Source organism: Macaca fascicularis, chromosome 12, assembly GCF_037993035.2.
Source record: "Macaca fascicularis isolate 582-1 chromosome 12, T2T-MFA8v1.1".
NCBI classification, from domain to species: domain Eukaryota; kingdom Metazoa; phylum Chordata; class Mammalia; order Primates; family Cercopithecidae; genus Macaca; species Macaca fascicularis.
In genome coordinates, this window is record NC_088386.1 from 137746741 (window position 1) to 137769219 (window position 22479).

Genomic DNA, 22479 nt, shown 5'->3' on the forward strand with positions numbered 1-22479 from the left:
GAGAACAGCCTGTCCGGGTTGTGCATTGAGAAGGGGCGGTTAAAATGCCGCCACATCGTGCAGCCATGAAAGGGGGAACACAGTGTGGCCGAAACTGCTTTTGGGGAGGGGGCACGTCCCAGCCTTCCGTGTGATGCTGGGGTCACGTGGCCCCTCGGCTGCCAGAGCTCACGAAGGCAGTTAAGGAAAGCTTCCTCCCGGTGGCTTTCATCCCACAGGGACAGAGCCTCAGATGTGCCCAGGGACCTCTGAGCAGCCATGGGCCACGGGGTGACAGTTGGGGGTGGTGGGACCCGTGGCTGGCATATACCCCAGGTAGACGGTGGCTTGTCCAGGCAGAGATGCCCAGGGGAAGGAGGTGGCACCTGAGGGCAAATCTGGCTTTTCAGGAGAAGCTGAAAACACGGGCTTTTCTGTGAAATCTCTAGATTGAAAAAAGTGGGCTTGAAAAGCCTCAAGCAGAGGGAGTGAGGCCTGCCCCCCATCCCAGCTCTGTGGGCACACCCTGGTCAGACAGCCCTGCTCCAGACCCAGCCTCTGTCTCAGGGTGGCCCAGGAGGGGGCTTTGCAAGGTGACGTGGGGGCTTGGAGGCCCCGTTTCCCTATGAGCCTGGGTGCTTAGGGGATGGCCCTGGTCAGACTCCACCAGGCCCAGACTTGGGGCACAGGAGAAGGGAGATGGGCCACCCAGTTCTGGTTGGGCTGGGGTGGGGCTTCTGAGAGGTGGGGAGGTTGTCCCTTCCCACCCACCTGCCCCAGTATTCTTGGCTGTGAGCAGGAGGATGTGTACAACGGCCAAGTTGCCTGGACTCGGTACGCCCCTCTGGGGGTTGTGAGTGCACAGGGCACTGGTGAGCGGCCCACGGGGGTCACGTGGCCCACGGGGGGCGTGCAGATGAGTCGGAAGGAGCTGGGGCCCACTCCTCCCACTTCCTTCTCTCCCACATCCTCCCCGGCCCCCTCCCAGCTCCCCCCAGTAAATCCCCTCAGGCTCCAAGACCTGGAGGGACGCAGCAGGTTTATAATCTCAGCCTGGAAACCACATGACCTCCCTGTTTCCCACCACAGCCCCCCAGGTTTCAGAAGCAGTTGAGGACGCCCCTCGCAGGGGAGGGAGGGACAGTGAGAAGGGAGGGTGTTCAGGGCCCAGGGAGCCCCCGTAGAGGCTGCCCCATCAGAGCGCACTGGGGACCTGTGGCCTCCTCTGAGATTCTGGCCTGGGCAGTGGTCATTTGAGCATCGGTTACCAAGGCTGCCTCCAAAATGGCAGGCCGGGGTCAGGCCAGCATGAATGGGGCTGGCAGGAGTCCTGCAGGGGCAGCTGTGCTGGGGAGGGGTCACCCTGGGCCCTGAGAGGCACAGGACATGGTGATGGGGTGCTGGCCTACCAGAAGCACAGATACGGAGCTGGAGCCCAGCAAGGCTCCAGGGGCCACTGTCCTGTGCTGTGAGGGGCTGTGCTGTGCCAGGGGAGGCCCCACACCCAGGAAGCCCGGAAGAGAGTGTGCACTCACGGAGCCCTCCTGCCAGGGCTGCATCTCTTGAGCAGCAGACCCCTGTGTCTCCCTGGGAGGTCCACTGTGGCCTCACCACAGCCCTTGTTGGAGGGCACATCCCTGTGTCCTCAGCACCCCAGTGTTGAGCGTGTCGACCTGCAGAGGGGAGCCTGTGCTGGCCCCAGGCATCTGTGTGGCTCGTGGGTGCCCATCTGCACCCCTGGCCCCGCTCTGGGCTTCAGTGGAGCTGTGCCACCGTGGGAGTGTCCAGGGTCCTGACGTAGCCCTGGGACGTGGCCAGCTCCCTGGCCTGCTGCCCGCACAGTGGGCCCTTGTCTCTGCTCTGGGTCAGGCGAGGCAGCCACCCATGATGAGCTCTGCAGCCTTCCCGAGGTGGCCGGTGAGTCCCTGCCCTTGGCACCCCCAGTGCCCTCACCCCTCTACCCTGGTGCTCGGGGCCAGGACCCGCTCCTGAGGGATCTGTCCCGCTGGCCGGCTCCTCTGTCTGGGGGTGCTGGATGAGTCCCACCGCTTGCCAACCCCAGGGTGGCTCCTCAGCTCTCAAACAAGGGGCGGGCTGCATGGATTCCGAGGGCCCCTCCAACAAGAGGTCCCACACGCGTCTCCCAATGGGACAGTTTCCTGGCCCACAGGGTGGGTGTGACACTGAGGGTTCCTGGGGGCAGATTCAGGGCATGGGATGGAGGCAGACGGATTGTGAGAGGCCCAATGCAGGGGGCCGGCGCCAGCCCACAGGGTCGTTCTGCAGATGGGCTGGTCGGGGATGCTCTGCCAGGTGAAGGGTCTGTGGCTGGAGTCTTCACCCTGGCCAGGGCACAGGACGTTCACAGCGCAGGCTGAGGGTCAGAGCCGCCGAGGGCCCCCGCCGGGATCCTGCGCAAAGCTTTGGCCTCTGCACTTTACGTGGGCGCATGTGACTGCCCCTCGCCAAGGTGTTCCTACACCTGACGGGTCCCAGGACAAGAAGTGCTGACTCCAGAGGGTGTGTGCGGAGGGCCTGGGCTGACCTCAGGGCTCTAGGGGGGCCCACACAGGATGGGCTGCGAGGGGTGGGGGTGGGGGGTCTGTGATGGCCCCCTGCCAAGCCAGAGTGAACCCTACAACCGGTCCAGGGGTCCAGGGGCCAGAAGGCCAGGTTCTCCTGGAGGTCCCATCTCCCCTAGGCCTTGGTTTTCCCTTCTGTGACTCCACAGCCCTGAGAAGGGCCCTGTCAGGGAGGGCGGGGGCACTGGTTAATGTCCAGGACACAGCCGTCCCAGTCAAGCCAAACCTCTGAAACATGCTGAACTGGCCGCACTGAGCAGGGCTGGCCTCTGAGACGGAGGGGCCTGCTGAGGACACAGAGGCTCTGTGGAACTCAGGGCCTGGCTGTGGCAAGGATACCCCAAGCCAAGTGTGTGGCAGCCTTGTCCTCTCTGTGGGCCTCAGTTTCCCCTCTGTGCAACGAGGGGAGTGACCAGCTGGTTTCTGGAGCCTCCTTCCCTCCCTCTCTGTCCCCAGGAGCGGGCCTGGGCCTCATGTCTGCAGGGGGTGCTGACGCCGGCTCCTGTGGCCCGGGCCTTGGGGAGGGAGCCAAGTGCCGAGAGAATGTCTTGCTTGTGCCTGCTCAGCCCAGAGGGACACGTGGCGTCTGCACCTGCTTCCCGCTTGGGCACAATTGCCCTTTGAGAGCAGAGCCAGGGGCTTCTTGGGGACAGGAAGCTGCTCTCAGAAGCCGCACACTGGTGGTGGGGGAGCAGCAGGAAGGGGCCGGCCAGCTGTCCTAGCCAAGAGCCTTTCAGGAACCGGCGGCCCAGGGCAGAGGTGGCTGGAGGTGGAGCTGTCTGTTCGGGCCTCAGGTGTAGGGGCAAGGCCTGCCCGGGTTTTGCACGAGTGTTGCGCCTTTACCTGGGTCTCCATCGGTCCCACCTGACTCGTGAGTGTGCGTGGGTCCCCGTTGTAGGCAGGCGTTGTGCCCTGGCCAGGTGCGGTGCTCAGCATCCAGCCATCTCCCTCCTCCCTCCTCCCCTTAGCCTCCCATCCAGGTGCCCCGTGTGCCCAGCCTGGGTGACTGGCCGTGGCTCTGACCGCTCCGAGTCCTGCACGGTGGGTACCAGCGTTCCCACCTGTCTGCAGCTGCGCCACCTCCCCGTGCCGGGCTGTGCGTGCTCACGCACGGCCCGGCCTGGATTTGTGCGGTCAGACAGAGAGACCCCCAGGCAGGTCCCGCCTGCAGCAAGCAGACCCCATATGTGCCCCAAATGCCCGCTCACCCGGCCCCTGCCCTGGTGGGTGTTGTCTGGGAGCCCCACTCAGCTTTGGGGCTTCTGATTCCTGTGGGTGCTTCTCAGGTCAGGGCCTGCAGGTGCAAAGCACCAGGCAGTGGGGTGGGGGCACTATGGGGCCAGCTGCCCTGCAGGCAGGGGTCTGACCGCCGAGCACCTGTCCCCTGCAGGATCCCTGGCTATGGGTGACCCGATGACGTTCAGGAAGTGGGAGTGGGTCCCCTGTCCCCATGGCTCCCAGCAGTCCCTGTGAGCTCACCTCTTTGTGTCTCTGTTTGCTGTGGCCTCTATTCTGGGGACACTGAGCCTCTCCTTGCTTGAGGTTTTGGGTCCTGATTGTCCACATGACCTCCTGCTGGGTGAATTCCGGGATGACCCTGTGTCCTGGGCACATGGCTGGCAGGGTCCCGGGGCTCTCCGGCCAGCCTCCCCTGCACCTCCGCACCAACTAGCCTGGCCGAGGGTCAACTCCCAGAGCCGTGTTGAGAGGGGAAGGTCTGATTCCATAGACATTTGGGGTACAGGGGTTGTGAGGGTGGACTGGGGAGGGGCTGCTCCAGATCTGGGGTGAGGGAGTCAGAAACAGGCCTGACCCCAAGGTGGGTACAGGAAGAGCCCTAGGTGTGGGCAGGAGCTGTCTGCACCTCCTGAGCCCCTTCCCCAATCCAGAGGAGGAGCGAGTGTGGGACTCCCTGGGCCTGCCTTGCTGACCTGTGGCCCTGTACTGACCAGCAGAGCATGGGGGCCCCTCATACCCCTTCACGGACAGTGCTCTTTGAGCGGGAGAGGACCGGCCTGACCTACCGCGTGCCCTCGCTGCTCCCTGTGCCCCCTGGGCCCACCCTGCTGGCCTTTGTGGAGCAGCGGCTCAGCCCCGACGACTCCCATGCCCACCGCCTGGTGCTGAGGAGGGGCACGCGGGCCGGGGGCTCCGTGCGGGTGAGTGGCCGGGCCCACTGGGGCTGCACACCCAGGGACAGGGGCGGGGGTGGCGGTGGCAGGCGGGTGCCCGAGATAGAGATGAGCAAACCAGGCTCAGCTGTCTCGGGTGCCCCACGGGGGGCTGTGCCCAGGTCCCTGGACATCCTAGTCAGTGGCACTTCCTCCTCTGGGCAGTGGGGCGCCCTGCAGGTGCTGGGGACAGCAGCCCTGGCAGAGCACCGGTCCATGAACCCCTGCCCCGTGCACGACACTGGCACAGGCACCGTCTTCCTCTTCTTCATCGCGGTGCTGGGCCACACGCCCGAGGCCGTGCAGATCGCCACGGGAAGGAACGCCGCACGCCTCTGCTACGTGGCCAGCCGTGACGCCGGCCTCTCGTGGGGCAGCGCCCGGGACCTCACCGAGGAGGCCATTGGTGGTGCCGTGCAGGGTAGGCGGGCAGGGTGCCAGTCTGGGTCCCTCGGATTGGCCACGGTCCACATGGAAGGGAGATTCCAGCTGGAAAAGTCCATTCTGCCCCACCACCGCCCCTGCCTCCAGCCATAAGGGAACCAACCAGCCCTCTCCCCAGGACTGTCCTGGGCCTCCCGTCCCAGGCAAATGGGTACTGGTCGCCACCCAGTCCATCCGGTGGGCAGGAGCAGGCCCTCTATGGCTGATCAGACTCTCATCCCCCCAGGTCATCCCTTTATCTGCAGAGGAGAAGGCTGAATGCTGAGGTGTCTCTCAGCTCCCAAACCAACAGCCACCCTGCCCCACCCCTTCCTCTTAATCTTTACTCCCTTCTCACCCCGCCTAGGGCCTGGCCAGGCCTCGCCACAGCTTTCCCTCCACCCCGTCCTCTGTGGCCACCTGACCCTGGCCTGTGGGAGCCACAGCAGGGAGTGGAGCAGATACATGGCGGACCCCAGGACCCCACCGCAGGGCCTCACTCCCCCTGCCCGCCCTCCGCTGTATCTGTATGGGCAGTGCTCGCCAGCCTCCCTGGGTGCTGTCCACCTGGGCGCGGCTGCTAAGGGCTGGGAGAGGCTTGTCAGCCTGGGAGGACTCAGGGCGGCTGCAATGAGTTGTGTGGAAGGGTGGTCAGAGTGTGACGGTCCTAACCCGAGGCACCAGCCCCTCCTTCCCCGACCCCTGTGCCTTCCCCGACCCCTGTGCCTTCCTCCATCCGCCCCCCCCAACCTCGGGGACTCAGCAGCCCCTCCCACCTCCGCCCTCCTCCCCACAGACTGGGCCACGTTCGCCGTGGGTCCCGGCCACGGCGTGCAGCTGCCCTCAGGCCGCCTGCTGGTGCCCGCCTACACCTACCGCGTGGACCGCCGAGAGTGTTTTGGCAAGATCTGCCGGACCAGCCCCCACTCCTTCGCCTTCTACAGCGATGACCACGGCCGCACCTGGCGCTGTGGAGGCCTCGTGCCCAACCTGCGCTCGGGCGAGTGCCAGCTGGCGGCAGTGGATGGTGGACAGGCCGGCAGCTTCCTCTACTGCAATGCCCGGAGCACCCTGGGCAGCCGCGTGCAGGCACTCAGCACTGACGAGGGCACCTCCTTCCTGCCCGCAGAGCGTGTGGCTTCCCTGCCCGAGACCGCCTGGGGCTGCCAGGGCAGCATCGTGGGCTTCCCAGCCCCCGCCCCCAGCAGGCCACGGGATGATGGTTGGTCAGTGGGCCCCGGGAGTCCCCTTCACCCTCCACGCCTTGGTCCTGGAGTCCATGAACCCCCAGAGGAGGCTGCCGGAGACCCCCATGGAGCCCAGGTGCCTGGTGGGCCCTGCAGCCATCTGCAGCCTCAGGGGGATGGCCCCAGGCAGCCTGGCCCCAGGCCTGGGGTCAGTGGGGATGTGGGGTCCTGGACCCTAGCGCTCCCCATGCCCTTTGCTGCCCCACCCCAGAGCCCCACGTGGCTGCTGTACTCCCACCCAGTGGGGCGCAGGGCTCGGCTGCACATGGGTATCCGGCTGAGCCAGGCCCCGCTGGACCCGCACAGCTGGACAGAGCCCTGGGTGATCTACGAGGGCCCCAGCGGCTACTCCGACCTGGCGTCTGTCGGGCCGGCCCCTGAGGGGGGCCTGGTTTTTGCCTGCCTGTACGAGAGTGGGGCCAGGACCTCCTATGATGAGATTTCCTTTTGCACATTCTCCCTACGTGAGGTCCTGGAGAACGTGCCCACCAGCCCCGAGCCGCCCAACCTTGGGGACAAGCCTCGGGGGTGCTGCTGGCCCTCCTGACAGGCCTTCTGGCCGTGCCCATGCCCCTTGGGTGCCCGGGGCAGAGGGGTGGAATATGCTGGGGTGCCCCAGGATGGATGTGGGGGGGCTCTTAGTGCAGAATCCTGTGGATTAGAAGCAAGTTTCTCCTCAGAGTTCTCAAGCAGGGGTTGCTCTTCGAGAAGGGGAACAGCGGCTGGGAGTGAGCAGGGCAGGGTAGGGGCAGGAAGTGGGCCCTGGGCGACCCCCCACAGCTCCCTCCCGAGGCTGCAGGGTCAGGCACAGGACTGCAGGTAGCCCAGGGTGTTGTGGGTGGCAGCACTTGCTTGCTGGCTGCTTTCTGGCTCGAAATAAAGGAATCGTGCTTGTGTCGGGGTAGACGTTTCTTTCCTTTTCAGGTTCCAGCCCTGGGGAAGGGAGCTCTGCTCTAACCCGCTTCTCTGACCCCCATCCCAAAATCTCATTGCCTTGGCAAAGCTCTGCTTCTAAACATCCTGGGGCCAGCAGAGGGAGGGCAGGAGGGAGGAAGCGCCTTCCACCCTTGGCCTCCTGTGCGGTGATTTGCAAGTGGTCTGCCGCACTCTCTGAACTTCCTACCAGAGGAGTAGGAGGTAGGGCCTCTCCCCGCAGAGCTGGACACCAGGAGGGGGTCACCTTCCAGGACCAGCCGTGTGTCCCGCTCCCCTGACCCCACCCTGCAGAGGGCTTGGGCTCCACTGGGGCTGTTTCCCCAGGGAAGTTCCTTTTTATTTATTCTCCTTTTAAAGTCTTAATTTCTGATGACAAAAGCAATATGTGCTTACTGTAGAAAATCTGGAAAATGAGCCGGGCACAGTGGCTCACGCCTATAATCCCAGCACTTTGGGAGGTCGAGGCAGGTGGATCACCTGAGGTCAGGAATTCGAGACCAGCTTGGCCAACGTGGTGAAATCTCGTCTCTACTAAAAATACAAAAATTAGCTGGGCATCGTGGTGGGCACCTGTAATCTCAGCTACTTGGGAGGCTGAGGCAGGAGAATCACTTTAACCTAGGAGGCGGAGGTTGCAGTGAGCCAAGATTGTGCCACTGCACTCCAGCCTGGGCGACAGAGTGAGACTCAAAAAAAAAAAAAAAAGAAAGAAAGAAAGAAAAAAAGAAAATCTGGAAAATGTAGAAAGCTATAAAGAAAATATAAAGAAAAAATAGAAGTGAGCCCTGGGCCCCTCTCTCCACGGGCCCTTCCTTCTGGCTTCAAGTGCTCCTGTCCAGCCTGCTGCCACACCCGTGGACGACGGCCCGGCCGGGGGTGCACACGTGTGCCACCTTCTTCCTGGCCCTGAATTGTGTGTGATGGGCTTCTTTGCGTGTCTCTGGGTCTGGTCACCCTTTGGGCTGGCTTCGGTGACCATTCCCAAGGGCGGGGACCCACGGCCAGCCCCCAGCAGTGAGGGGCATCCGGGTGGTCTCTGAGTCGCCGAAGGGCCCCAGGGGAGCAGAGATGACCTCCCCTTGCGGCCCCCTTTTCCCCAGCAACTACTCTGCTGGGAGGGCTCCTGCCTGAGAGGGGCTACCACTGGGTTCCAGGCAGGGGCAGGCTGGGGGCCTGGATCCGGGGCCCCTGAGAGCCCTGAGTTCCCACAATCACCCCGGGCCCCTCCCCACCTCAGGCAGCCTCAGCCTGTCATAGGAGGGGCCCCTTGCCCAGGCCCTGGCAGTGCTGGTTTTAGGGGGTCTGTGTCTTAGTGCCTTGGGGCTGCTAAAATGAAATATATAGACCAGGGGGCTTGGAGACAACAGAAATGTATTTCTTATGGTTCTGGAGGCTCAAAGTCCAAGGTCAAAGTCTGCGATCATGAGAGCAGATTCCGTGTCTGGTAAGGGCCCTGTTTCTGGCTCATGGATGGCGGCCTCTGGCTGTGTCACACACGGCGGGAGGGAGGTCTCTCCTGGGTCTCCTGTATGGGACACTATCCCATTCATGAGGGCTCCACCCTCCCAGGAGGCCCCACCTCCTGACCTTATCACCTTGGGGTTAATATTTCAACATGGGAATCTAGGGCGCACGTGTAGATCACGTGTTGGGTGCATCCTGTTATGCATGTGTCCTGGCTTGTGGCGTGTGTGTAGGTGGTGTGGCTGGGTGCATCCTGTCATGCGTGTGTCCTGGCTTGTGGCGTGTGTGTAGGTCGTGTGCTGGGTGCATTCTGTCATGTGTGTGTCCTGGCTCGTGGTGCACATGTAGATCACGTGCTGCGTGCATTGTGTCACATGTGTCCTGGCTTGTGGCACGTGTGTAGGTCATGTACGGGGTGCATTGTGTCATGCCTGTATGTGTACTGGCTTGTGACGTGTGTGTAGGTCACATGCTGGGTGCATCCTCTCATGCGTGTGTCCTGGCTAGTGGCCCATGTAGATCACATGCTGGGTGCATCGTGTCACGCGTGTGCCCTGGCTTGTGGCCCGTGTAGATCACGTGCTGGGTGCATCGTGTCACGCGTGTGCCCCGGCTTGTGGCTAGTAGGGTCATCACAGTCCACTCTTCTGCCTTCAGATCTGAACCAAAGGAGCCACAGGCCTCTGGTTCTGGAAGCTGTGGAGCCCAGTGGGGCTCTGCACGGCCCATTCTTCTTCATTTGCTTCTATGCTGGGGTGAGCGGCATCCCCAAATTCGTGTCCCTCTGGAAGCTCAGCCTGCTGCCTTATTGGAAGGAGGGCCTTTGCAGACATGATGGAGTAAGAGGAGGTCATACTGGATTGCAGTGGGTTTAGCCCAGTGATGACTGTCCTTGTGAACCATAGACGCAGGGAGAAGCCGTGTGAAGGTGGAGGCAGAGGCTGCAGTGACGCCACCACCAACCACAGGGGCTGCTCAGAGCTGGAAGAGGCTGAAGGACCCTGCGCTGGAGGCTTCAGAGAGGGTGCGGGCCTGTCACCCTTGGCTTCAGACTCGGCCTCCAGAGCCGCGAGAGGACACATTTCCATCGCTTCAGCCGTCGGTCAGTGAGATTTTTTGCGGCAGCCTAGGAAGCAGCACACCTTCCCGCCTTTGCCCTCTGTCCGTCCGTCCGTCCGTCTGTCCACGTGGGCCTCAGACCCTGGGGGTTCCTGGCCGTCACTGCCTGGCTGTGTGCAGCCTCGACCTCGTGTCAGACCGACTTGGGCTGGAGGTCCCCAGGAGCTCCAGTCGCTGTGGCAGAGCCTCTCAACGTCCTGGGCTGTCTGCGGCTGGGGCACCCTCCGAGCTGGGGTTGGGTCCTGAAGGAGCCAGGGCCTCGGAGCCCTGGTCCCACCTGAGAAGGCACTGGCTCCTCCAGGTCTGGGCAACTGCTCAGAACCGGGGAAGGCTCTGCCAGGTGTGATCCCCCAGGCTGGGAGAGGGTGTGTGGGGAGGCTGCCTGGCTCAGGGCAGGTTGAGCCCTTCCTCCTGCCCTCCTGCCCCTGCCCCAACTGGAGCGGGACCTGCCAAGGGCTCAGGACATCTGGGGTCTGCTGGTGGGGGGTCGCTGTGCACTTTCCTCCTACTGCACTAGGATTTCCTCTGGCATCCTGGGAGACCTGTGCCTCCAGAGAGACCAGCCCCCTCCAGAGAGACCACCCCCTAGATTCCTCCCACTGCAAGCAGCTCCCCTGGCACCCGACCAGCTCCTGAGCTCCTGCCCCACCTCCGCACTCCTGACGGCTGCTCTCCCAGCCGCCTCTTTTCCTTCCTTCCACCCCTATATGGTTTGGATCTGTGTCCCCTCCCAAATCTTATGTGGAACTGTATGTAATTCCCAGTGTTGGAGGTGGGCCTGGTGGGAGGTGACTGGATTATGGGGCAAATTCTCACGAGGGGTTTACTGCCTTTGCCTCGGTGCTGTCCTCATGACAGCGAGCTCCCCCGTGACCTGGCTGTTTAAAGGTGTGCGGCACCTCCCCGCCTTGCTCCTGCTTTCACCATGTGACGCGCCTGCTCCCCCTTCTCTTCCACCAGGATTGTGGGTTTCCTGGGGCCTCCCCGGAAGCCAAGCAGATGCCAGCACCACACTTCCTGTAGAGTCTGCAGAACCGGGAGCCGATTAAACTTCTTTTCTTTAAGAATCGCCCAGCCTCTGGTGTTCCTTCACAGCAGGGTGAGGGGGACACCCTGAGCCTTAGGGGCAACGCCTGCTGCTGTCCCCAGGCCGGGCCGGGCAGTGGCTCAGGAACGTGGCTGGGAACACAGTGCCAGGGCCGAGGTCAGGGCTCTGTCGTGGAGGTAGGATGTCTTTGTGGTTCCTTCCTAACCCTCATCCTTTTACCTCTTGTCCTGGCTTATGGGGCTGGCAAGGACCTCCAAGAAGACGTTAAACATCCTTGACGTCTGATAGGCCAAACAAGCGCTTGGAAGCTGTCTGCGTCCTCACTCCGGGGGCCTGCACCATGGCGTCACTGCGAAGGGCTGCGCAGAGGGGGCCAGCTGAGGGTCTTGAGGTGAGAAATCATCCTGGTCATCTGGGTGGGTCCAGGGTCTCACCAGGGTCCCTATGGGAGGGGACAGAGGGTGGGAGAGGAGGGAAGACGCCTTGCAGCTGGGTTTGAAGATGGAGGAGGGGCCACAGCTGAGTAGCTGGTAGCCACTGGAAGCTGGGAAAGGTAGGAAGTGAAGCCCCCACAGCCTGCAGAGGAAACAGCCCTGCGGATGCCTTGATGTTAGCCCGGGGAGGCCATGTCAGAGCTCCAGCCTCTCGAACTGCTGGGGATGCATTTGTGTCATTTCAAGCTCCAGATCTGTGTGATTTGCAGCCTCGGGAAACAGTTGTCGGGCCACCAGGGTCCCGCCCTGCTCCCACCTTCTGGGCTCCAGGACGCGGGCGTTGGACCTCTCACCGTCCGTGTGGCCCTCTGCTGTGCACTCTCCTCCTCGTTGGTGTCTGTGCCGCATTCTGGTTGGTTTTTCTCGGCTTTTTTTTTTTTTCCCTATTCACTAATTCTCTCTTTGCTGTGTGTAATCAGCTGGGAGTTACTCTCTTGCTCCCTCTCTCCCTCCCCCATCCTTTCTCTGCCCTTGTCTCTCTGTCTCTGTTTCTCTTTGTGTTTGTGTCTCTCTCTGTCTCTCTGTCTCTGACTATCTCTGTGTTTGTGTCTGTTTCTTTCCATGACTCTCCCTCTGTGTCTCTCTTTGTGTCTCTGACTCTGTGTCTCTGTCTCTCTGTGTTTCTGTCTCTCTCTGTGTCTCTGAGTCTGTCTCTGTCTCTTTGTGTCTCTGACGCTCTGTTCTCTCTGTGTCTCTGTCTCTCTGTGTCTTTGTCTCTCTGTGTCTCTGCCTCTTTCTGTGTCTCTGAGTCTCTCTCTGTGTCTCTGTCTCCCTGTGTCTCCCTTTCTGTTCTTCTCCACGACGTTCTCTGGGTTTGACTTTCTGCTCCCGCCCTGCGCGCAGAGGGACGAGGAAGCTTTTGCGCATGCGCAGAAGGCTCCTACGCGCCACGTGCTTCAAGCGCGTGGTTCCATTTAGGATGAAATAACGCCCGGCGGGGTGGAGAACGTTTGTGTTTTCCAGATGTGGCGATCACGGCCCAGCAAGTCCTCTGTTGTTCACGGTGCTCAGGTGGTAGAAACAATCTCGCAGCCCACCTGCGTGGCTTCCACAGCCATTCTCTTAAGCGTTTTCCACTTCGTGTGATTAAAAGAGTTGTGATGGCCCCAAGCACTTGCTTTACCTGCTCAGGTGTCATTCCATCCCATTCATTCCACAGCTTTCCCCAAATGCACACAAATGAAATGTAAATGTGAACGTGTGTGTATCTATCTCCCATTTCTCCCAAAGTGAGATCGTCAGCTGCAATCACTGCACAGCCATGCAGGGACCAGGCCCTGCCCCTTCAGCCCGAGGCTTCGGCCCCCAGTGTTGTCTCCGGAGGCTCATGCCTGACCCTTCGTGCTCAGCTTTTCCTGCTTCTTTGGGTTCCCAAGGCGTCCCAGTCAACTTCCCACCTGCAAACCCCCACCCTGGGAGCTTGACCAATGACATCAACATCTTTCAGTACTTGAATCCTTTCTTCTTCTTCTTCTTCTTCTTCTTCTTCTTCTTCTTCTTCTTCTTCTTCTTCTTCTTCTTCTTCTTCTTCTTCTTCTTCTTCTTCTTCTTCTTCTTCTTCTTCCTCTTCTTCTTCTTCTTCTCCTCCTCCTCCTCCTCCTCCTCCTCCTCCTCCTCCTCCTCCTCCTCCTCCTCCTCCTCCTCCTCCTTCTTCTCCTCCTTCTTCTCCTTCTTCTCTTCTTCTTTTTTTTTGATAGAGTCTCTCTCTGTCGCCCAGGCTGGAGTGCAGTGGTGTGATATCTGCTCACTGCAACCTCTGCTTCCCAGGCTCAGGTGATTCTCCTGCCGCAGCCTCCTGAGTAGCTGGGATTATAGGCGTCTGCCACTATGCCCGGCTAATTTTTTTTTTTTTTTTTTTTTTTTTTGAGACGGAGTCTCGCTGTGTCACCCAGGCTGGAGTGCAGTGGCCGGATCTCAGCTCACTGCAAGCTCCGCCTCCCAGGTTCACGCCATTCTCCTGCCTCAGCCTCCCGAGTAGCTGGGACTACAGGCGCCCGCCACCTCACCCGGCTAGTTTTTTGTATTTTTTAGTAGAGACGGGGTTTCACTGTGTTAGCCAGTATGGTCTCGATCTCCTGACCTCGTGATCCACCTGTCTCGGCCTCCCAAAGTGCTGGGATTACAGGCTTGAGCCACCGCACCCGGCCTAATTTTTGTATTTTTAGTAGAGACGGAATTTCACCGTGTTGGCCAGGCTGGTCTCGAATTCCTGACCTCAGGTGATCCACCCACCTCAGCCTCCCAAAGTGCTGGGATTACAGGTGTGAGCCACTGGGCCCGGCCTCATTTTCCTTTTTTTTTTTTTTTGAGACGAAGTCTCACTCTGTTGCCCACGCTGGAGTATAGTGGCGCGACCTCTGTTCACTGCAATCTCCGCCTCTCAGGTTCAAGCGATTCTCCTGCCTCAGCCTCCTGAGTAGCTGGGATTACAGGCATGCACCACTATGCCTGGCTAATTTTTTGTATTTTTAGTAGAGATGGGGGTTTCACCATGTTGGTCAGCCTGGTCTTGAACTCCTGATCTTGTGATCCATCCGCCTCGGCCTCCCAAAGTGCTGGGATTACAGGCGTGAGCCACCGCGCCCGGCCCTCATTCTTCTTAATAATTGCATGAGAGCTGCTGGTGGGAGTGTGAAATGGTGCAGCCACTGTGGAAAACAGTAGCCATATCACTTCTCAGAAACTTAGAGATGGAATTATTGTATGAGCCAGCAGTTACCCTGCAGAACTGAAGGCAGAGTCTCAGAGATACGTGTGCACCCAGGTTCACAGCAGTGTTATTCATGATAGCTAAAATGGGGAAGCAGCTGAAGTGTCCATCAATGGATAAGTGAACAAAACGTGGTCCATCCATACAAGGGAATATTATTCCGTCCTAGGAAAGAAGGGGATTCCGACAGTTATTATGACATGGATGGACCCCGAGGATGTTATGCTGAGTGAAATAAGCCAGTCACAAAAGGCCAGATATCATGTGATTCCACTCATATGAGGTACCTGGGGGAGTCAAATTCTTGAGACAGAAAGTAGAATGGTGGCTGCCAGGAGCTGGGGAAGGCGGAGTGGGAGCTAGCATTTAACGAGGGCAGAACTTTAGTTTTTAAAGATGGAAAGTTCTGGAGATGGATGGCGGTGATCGCTGCACAACACTGGCAATTAGTTGAACGCCATTGAATCGCCCACTTAAAAATGATTAAGATGGTGTATTTTATCACAATAAATCATTAGCAACAAACTTGCATGGTGAATTCTAGAGTATAGATGTGCTGAAATTTATCCCACATTTCCTTATCGAGGGACATTCAGATTGTTTCTAGTTTTTTTCCCCCTACCACTACAAAAATAGTTGCAGCAAATATTCTTGAACATAGGTTCTTACAAACTGGAATTCTGATTTCTGTACGATAGATTCCCAGATGTGGGGTGACTGAGCAGAACATCTCTATCATTTTTATTTTAATAGAGAATTCTTTCTCAGAGGAAATGGCCATCCCTGTCCCATCAGTCGTGCGTGGGAAGGCTTATTTCCCTGCATACTTGCTGGGGCTTCACATCATCTGCCTTTTTGCTTTTTTTCCAGTGTGATGGGCACACCAGGGCATTTCACAGTCTTGGTTGTAGAGCAGGTGAGAGTGAGCTTCTTGGCCAAAAGACAGCATCCAAACCTCCCATTCCATGCTTGCTAATTTCCCTTTTCCTTGCCAGAAAACATGATTCTATTAGGCTCCATGCAATAGAAACTCTCCACTACCATATTTGAGGTGGGTGTCCTTAATAGATGGCATCTGCAAAACAAAACAAAACAGAGACAGAGTGCAGCGGCTCATGCCTGGAACCCCAGCACTTTGGGAGGCCGAGGAAAGTGGATCACTTGCAGTTGGGAGTTTGAGACCAGCCTGGCCAACATGGTGAAACCCCGACTCTACTAAAAACACAAAGATTAGCTGGGCATGGTGGCGGGTTCCTGTAATCCCAGCTACTTGGGAGGCTGAGGCAGGAGAATCGCTTGAACTTGGGAGGTGGAGGTTGCAGTGAGCCAAGATTGTGCCACTGCACTCCAGCCTGGGTGACAGAGTGAAACTCCATCTCAAAACAACAACAACAACAACAAACAAACAAACATACAAACAAAACTGAGCCGTGGGTTGGGAGAGGTCTCTGGAAGGCATCAAGAACAAAATTGTAAATAATGTGGAATGAGGTGGGGCTGCTATCGTCATTTATCTTCAAAATCTGAGCTACTTATCAAGAATGGTTTGGATGATGGGGAAGGAGGGAGGACTGTCTACACAGGCAGGTCCCATGGGGAAGGGAATAGGAAATTGGCTGGGGGGTTTCTTCCAGGGTGACCAGGATAAACTGTGCCCTCCAACTGGCATTAATGAAACAGGGTGGACATGAACCCTGGAGGCAGGAGTCCTGGGTTCAGACTCCACTTCCAAGCAGAATTACCATGGAATTCCTCAGAGCCTTTTCCCTCATCTAGGTTGGTGGTCCAGAGTAAAATGCAGGACCACCTTTCTGCTTACCAGGCTGTGAGCTCTTTGAGTATGGGAACCAAGTCTTTGTCATCTTCCTGTTTCTCCTACACACCCAGCACCTCGCTTAGTGTCTGGAATATGAGAAAAACTCCATTAATGTGTGTGGAATTAATTGTCAAATTAAGGAGTGAATGAAGCCCAGGCAGCTTTGACAGTACCTTAGTTCTCCCTAAGCTACTTTCACAGAGAGACAGTTTGTGTGGTCGTACTGGGACTGCACAGCCTTTTCTGCGTAGAGCTGAGGGTGGTGGCTCTAGTCTGGGTCTGTAGAGTTTTAACACTGGGATGCCTGTGGTTGCCTATGAACTCCAAGCAGAATAAACCCAAAGAAAACCACACCTGAGCACATCATAGTAAAAACCACTGAAACCAAAGATGAGAAATTTCAAAGTTGGCCAGAGAAATGGATTACCCTGAAAGGCAAGCCCTACTTTGAAAGGGGCCACATTTAGATGGAAAGTTGACTTCTCAAAAGAAACAATGGAGACTGAAAGACAGTGGATACCAGTCGTCAAAAAGTGCAGAACGGAAATAACTGCCAACTTAGAATTCTATACCTAGCAAAAATGTCTTTCATGAATAAAGGTAAAATAATGACACTTTCAAATACACAAAAAAGTGATTTTGTCATCAACAGATTCACACTAACAGAGGTATGAAAGGGGGTTCCCCAAGTAGAAGAAAAATGATTCCAGATGGAAGGCCAAATGAAGAGCAATGGTAAACATAAAAAGTGGGTGAATCCACGAGGTCAGGAGATCGAAACCATCCTGGCCAACATGGTGAAACCCCATCTCTACTAAAATTCAGAAAATTAGCCAGGCATGGTGGTGCATGCCTGTAGTCCCAGCTACTTGGGAGGCTGAGGTAGGGGAATCACTTGAACCTGGGAGACAGAGGTTGCAGTGAGCCGAGATTGCGCCACTGCACTCCAGCCTGGGCAACAGAGCAAGACTCCGTCTAAAAAAAAAAAAAAAGAAAGTGGGTGAATCCAAATGAATATGAACTGCAGAAAATTACAACAGCAGCAATATCTCGTAGGGTTTTGACTATATATAGACTTAAAATACATAATCAAAATAGTACTAAAGTGGACAGGGAGGTAAATGGAATGAAAGTGTTCTGAGATCCTTGCATTGTTCAAGAAAAGGTGAAAGTACCAATTTATATTAGCCAAGGATGCATGATGAAATCCCTAGTGTCAACACTGAAAGAACAGAATTATATGATTACCAGACTGATAGAGGTGACAAATGAAAAAAATAGAAAATGGTCATTTTTTAAAAGACAAGGGATTAAAGACTTAAATGTTAGACCTAAAGCCATAAATACCCTAGAAGAAAACCTAGGCAATTCCATTCAGGACATAGGCATGGGCAAGGACTTCATGACTAAAACACAAAAGCAATGGCAACAAAAGCCAAAATAGACAAATGAAATCTAATTAAACTAAAGAGCTTCTGCACAGCAAAAGTAACTACCATCAGAGTGAACAGGCAACCTACAGAATGGGAGAAAATTTTTGCAATCTACCCATCTGACAAAGGGCTAATATCCAGAATCTACAAAGAACTTAAACAAATTTACAAGAAAAAATCAAACAACACCATCAAAAAGTGAGCAAAGGATATGAACAGACACTTCTCAAAAGAAGACATTTGTGCAGCCAACAGACACATGAAAAAATGCTCATCACTGGCCATGAGAGAAATGCATATCAAAACCACAATGAGATACCATCTCACACCAGTTAGAATGGTGAGCATTAAAAAGTCAGGAAACAACAGGTGCTGGAGAGGATGTGGAGAAATAGCAATACTTTTACACTGTTGATGGGACTGTAAACTAGTTCAACCATTGTGGAAGACAGTGTGGCGATTCCTCAAGGATCTAGAACTAGAAATACCATTTGACCCAGCCATCCCATTACTGAGTGTATACCCAAAGGATTGTAAATCATGCTGCTATAAAGACACATGCACACGTATGTTTATTGTGGCACTATTCACAATAGCAAAGACTTGGAACCAACCCAAATATCCATCAATGATAGATTGGATTAAGAAAATGTGGCACATATACACTGTGGAACACTGTGCAGCCATAAAAAAGGATGAGTTCGTGTTCTTTGCAGGGACACGGATGAAGCTGGAAACCATAATTCTGAGCAAACTATCACAAGGACAGAATACCAAACAGCACATGTTCTCACTCACAGGTGGGAATTGAACAATGAGAACACGTGGACACAGGGTGGGGAACATCACACACTGGGGCCTGTCATGGGGTGGGAGGGGGGAGGGATAGCATTAGGAGAAATACCCAATGTAAATGATGAGTTAATGGGTTCAGCAAACCAACATGGCACATGTATACATATGTAACAAACCTGTACCTTGTTCACATGTACCCTAGAACTTAAAGTATAATAAACAAAAAAATTACCTGACACAATGTAAATATCCCCAAAATATAAGCTACTATATGCATCAGAATTATTAAAATAATTTTGTGAGGAATCAGAAGTACAACCTCATATCAGATGTACTTTCCTTAAACAAAATTTTTGAACTTAGCACTACTAATTGTGAGATTTGCAGCTAATGAATCATTTCTTCCTACTATGAAAAAATAATTAGGCTCCCAAAAATCAATGGAAAGCAATTTGGATATTTTTATTTTACTTTTTTATTTTTTATTTCACTAGCTTTAGGGTACAAGTAGATTTTGGTTATAAAGATGAATTGTATAGCGGTGAAGTCTGAGATTTTAGTGCACCCCGCACTCAAGTAGTGTTCACTGCACCCAATAGGTAGTTTTTCATCCCTCACTGCCCTCCCAGTCTCCACACTTTTGAGTTTTCAATGACCATTATAACATTCTGTAGGCCTTTGCATACCCACAGCTTAGCTCCTGCTAATAAGTGAGAAGCTACTTCACTTAGAATGATGGCTTCCAACTCCATCCAAGTTGTTGTGAAAGATATTATTTCATTCTTTTTTATGGATGAGTAGCGTTTCATGTGTATATCTACCACATTTTCTTTATCTGCTTGTCAGCTGATAGGCACTCAGGTTGGTTCCATGTCTTTGCAATGTGAATTCTGCTGTGATAACCATGCACATGCAGGTGTCTTTTTGATATGATCACTTCTTTTCCTTTGGGTAGATCTGGATTGCTGCATCAAATGGTAATCTGCTTTAAGCTCTTTGAGAAATCTCCATACTGTCTGGTGGAAGAGAATTTGAAATAGTTTATATAAAGATAAATGTTGGCTTACAGATGTTCTAAGTATAACAAAACAATAAATCATTAAAAAAAAAGACAAGAAATGAGAGAAAATATACATAGAATAGGCAAGGCCGCCAGAGTGGTGGCTCACGCCTGTAATCCCAGCACTTTGGGAGGCCGAGACGGGCAGATCATGAGGTCAAGAGTTCGAGACCAGCCTGGCCAACATTGTGAAACCTCGTCTCTACTAAAAATACAAAAATTAGCCAGGCATGGTGGTGAGTGCTTGTAGTAATAAAATATAGACTCCGTCGCAAAAACCATAGAATAGGCAAGGCCAAAATAGAAAGAAATATTATGACATCCAATTCAAACCCAAATATATCCCAATTACATTAAACATAAATTGATTAATATTCCAATTAAAAGAACAAAATGGCCATGCAGGCAAAAACCAAAAACCAAACAAAGAAAAAGCCTTCCAAAACACAACTAAACTCCACTGACAGTAGATATAGAGAAGATATCAAGATTCAGAAAGAGTGACAGTAAAGAGGGGAAACTAGACCATGAGAATATCCACATAAGCTCTCTTTACATCTATAAGTTCCATGTGTTGAGCTACCATAATTTTGACCTCAGTCTCTGACTTGTAGCAATTAGCTACGTGAAATATAAGCATTTTGTTAAAACCATTTCAGCTAAGGAATTTAGAGACTTTGATGTGCTGCTGTGCTTTTTGTGGTCTTTTTAGTAATTTGTCCTAAGGCGGCCAATACCTTTTTAATTGTATCTCTATTTGTATAAATGCTATAACTGGGAACAGCTGTATTCTGGAGGCTGTGCCACTAGGTGTCTTCACATCCTCTTGGTAATTAAGTCTATGGGAAGCAGGAAATTCTTTAGAGGGTTAGGTTTGGAGGGATGTAAAGGGAACCACCTAATGGCCCAGGAGACACAGTCCCTTCATTTGTCAGCAGTGCAGGCATCTGTGCACTGTCCTTGATTTGGAGAGTCTAGCTAGCTTTTTTTTTTCTTGAGATGGAGTCTCCGTGTGTCACCCAGGCTGGAGTGCAGTGGCATGATCTTGGCTCACTGCAACCTCTGCCTCCCGGGTTCAAGCAATTCTCCTGCCTCAGCCTCCCAAGTGGCTGGGATTATAGGCACGTGCCACCATGCAAAGCTAGTTTTTGTATTTTTAGTAGAGACGGGGTTTCACCATGTCGGCCAGGCTGGTCTCGAACTCCTGACCTTGGGTGATCCATCTGCCTTGGCCTCCCAAAGTGGTGGGATTACAGGCATGAGCCACTGTGCCTGGCCTGAACTAGTTTTATCCTTTGAAGCCAGCCCTCACCATCTCATGCCCCCTCCTCTTCCTCAGCAGTTCCTGGGCCTAGACAGAGGGTGCTTGATATGGTATATCTTCAGCAACAGCTCCAGGAAACTTCGAATGAGGGAGATTCGAGAGATAAATGGCATTAATACTTTGAGTGGGAGAACTGTAACATACAGTCATAATGTGTCCGGAGTTGGTTCATTCAGTGGGTTCATGGTCTCGCTGACTTCAAGAATGAAGCCACGGACCTTCGCAATGAGTGTTACAGCTCTTAAAGATGGCACAGATCCAAAGAGTGAGCAGTAGCAAGGTTTATTGTGAAGAGCAAGAGAACAAAGCTTCCACAACGTGGAATGGGACCCGACCAGGTTGCTGCTGCTGGCTGGAGTGGCCAGCTTTTATTCCCTATTTGTCCCCTCCCATGTTCAGTTTTTGTCCTATCAGAGTGCCCTTTTTTCAATCCTCCCTGCGACTGGCTACTTTTAGGATCCTGCAGATTGGTGCATTTTGCAGAGTGCTGATTGGTGCATTTTACAATCCCCTTGCTAGCTACAGAGCTCTGATTGGTGCGCTTTACAATCCTAGCTACACAGTGCTGATTGGTGCATTTTACAATCCTCTTGTAAGACAAAAAAGTTCTCCAAGTCCCCACTTGACCCAGGAAGTCTGGCCGGCTTCACCTCTCAATAAGAATTTACGTGCCCCTAACAGGAAGAAAGGAATCAACTAAAATGGTCATGAAGAAAAATTACAACCTAGATCTTCTTTAGAGATGTGTAGCCAAGAGATAATTCAAGACTCAGTTTGAATTATAGGCAAAAAATAAAACTCAAGAACAGTGGTCAGGGCTGGAATCGAAGAACAAGTGTGTTATAGTTTTCTTTTGAAACATAATTCTTTTCGTCTCTTTAGTTCCCCCTTTCTACCACAGAGAAATAATAGTAAGACCAATTTGTGTACAAAATAAGTTTTAGTGTCACTCTATTTGGCTTGATCATTTGTGTAAATTGCAGCAGGAACAGCAGCTGGCCGTGTAGGCTCTTTTTAAATTGGCTTTGCTGGAACTTTATCTGAAAATATGTTATTTCAGTCAAAGGTCTTGTTAAAATAATGTCCCCAAAGTGTCCTGTTACAAAAGAAAATGTATTCTTACTGAATTTATGCAAACAACTGTATTGCTGTAAGTAAGAATGCTCATGAATAGTTTTTGAATTCTAGGGGTAGAAGGTAGCGAGAGAAAGCTGAACTTTGTTATTTCACTCCGTTTCTGAAAGCTATAAATAGGTTAAAATAAAAAAGTTTTTCTTGACTTTGGAAAACAAAACAAAGAATCAGTAACATTTTAAACAAAAAGGCCATAAGCCCTGTTCAGTTCTGATAAGGACAGGAAAAGGAAGCTCACAGGTAGCTAAACATCTAAATTACACAGTATTAAGACGTAGAACAAACTATATTAATTCAGATAGAGGGAACATTATGATACGTCTTAATGTCTTGGAGTACAGCCCCAGCCCTGTGTCTCATGAAAGCCGTTCACTTTGATGGCTGCCTTCTCCCAGATGTGAAGCTTGAGTTTGGTTTCAGACACCAGTGTGGAATGTTCAAGATTCAGCAGGAGTTGGTGCCTTTTTTAGATGATGTGATGTGGTTTGGCTCTGTGTCCCCACCCAAATCTCATCTCGAATTGTAATCCCCAGTGTCAAGGGAGGGACCTGGCGGGAGGTGATTGGCTCATGGGGGCGGTTTCCCCCACGCTGTTCTCATGACAGTGGGTGAGTTCTCACAAGATCTGATGGTTTGATAAGGGGCTCTTCCCCCTTTGCTCTCTCTCCCCTGCCATGATGAACAGGATGAACGCAAAATTAAATTAAGACGTGCCTTGCTTTCCCTTCACCTTCCACCATGATT

The 22479-nt window shown here is 53.9% G+C and overlaps 1 protein-coding gene and 1 long non-coding RNA gene across 12 annotated transcripts; both read left to right on the forward strand.

Annotated features, from left to right (window-relative positions):
* The first annotated feature begins 1830 nt into the window (after positions 1–1830).
* Positions 1831–7298, forward strand: NEU4 (neuraminidase 4). 11 transcript variants are annotated; one of them, XM_065526432.2, is made up of 6 exons: positions 1831–1896; positions 2330–2499; positions 3530–3602; positions 4514–4720; positions 4898–5153; positions 5952–7298. In XM_065526432.2, exons 4-6 carry the CDS (start codon positions 4520–4522, stop codon positions 6947–6949), a joined length of 1455 nt encoding a protein of 484 aa, XP_065382504.1. In that variant the 5' UTR covers positions 1831–1896; positions 2330–2499; positions 3530–3602; positions 4514–4519; the 3' UTR covers positions 6950–7298. The 11 variants fall into 11 exon arrangements, with proteins under 11 accessions (XP_065382504.1, XP_065382503.1, XP_065382506.1 ...); XM_065526431.2 differs by having other exon boundaries at positions 4517–4720; XM_065526434.2 differs by lacking the exon at positions 3530–3602.
* Positions 7299–9788: 2490 nt separating this feature from the next.
* Positions 9789–10990, forward strand: LOC141408258 (uncharacterized). Its single transcript, XR_012421715.1, has 2 exons — positions 9789–9904; positions 10882–10990. It is a non-coding gene; the product is annotated as an uncharacterized lncRNA (long non-coding RNA).
* Positions 10991–22479: the final 11489 nt, after the last annotated feature.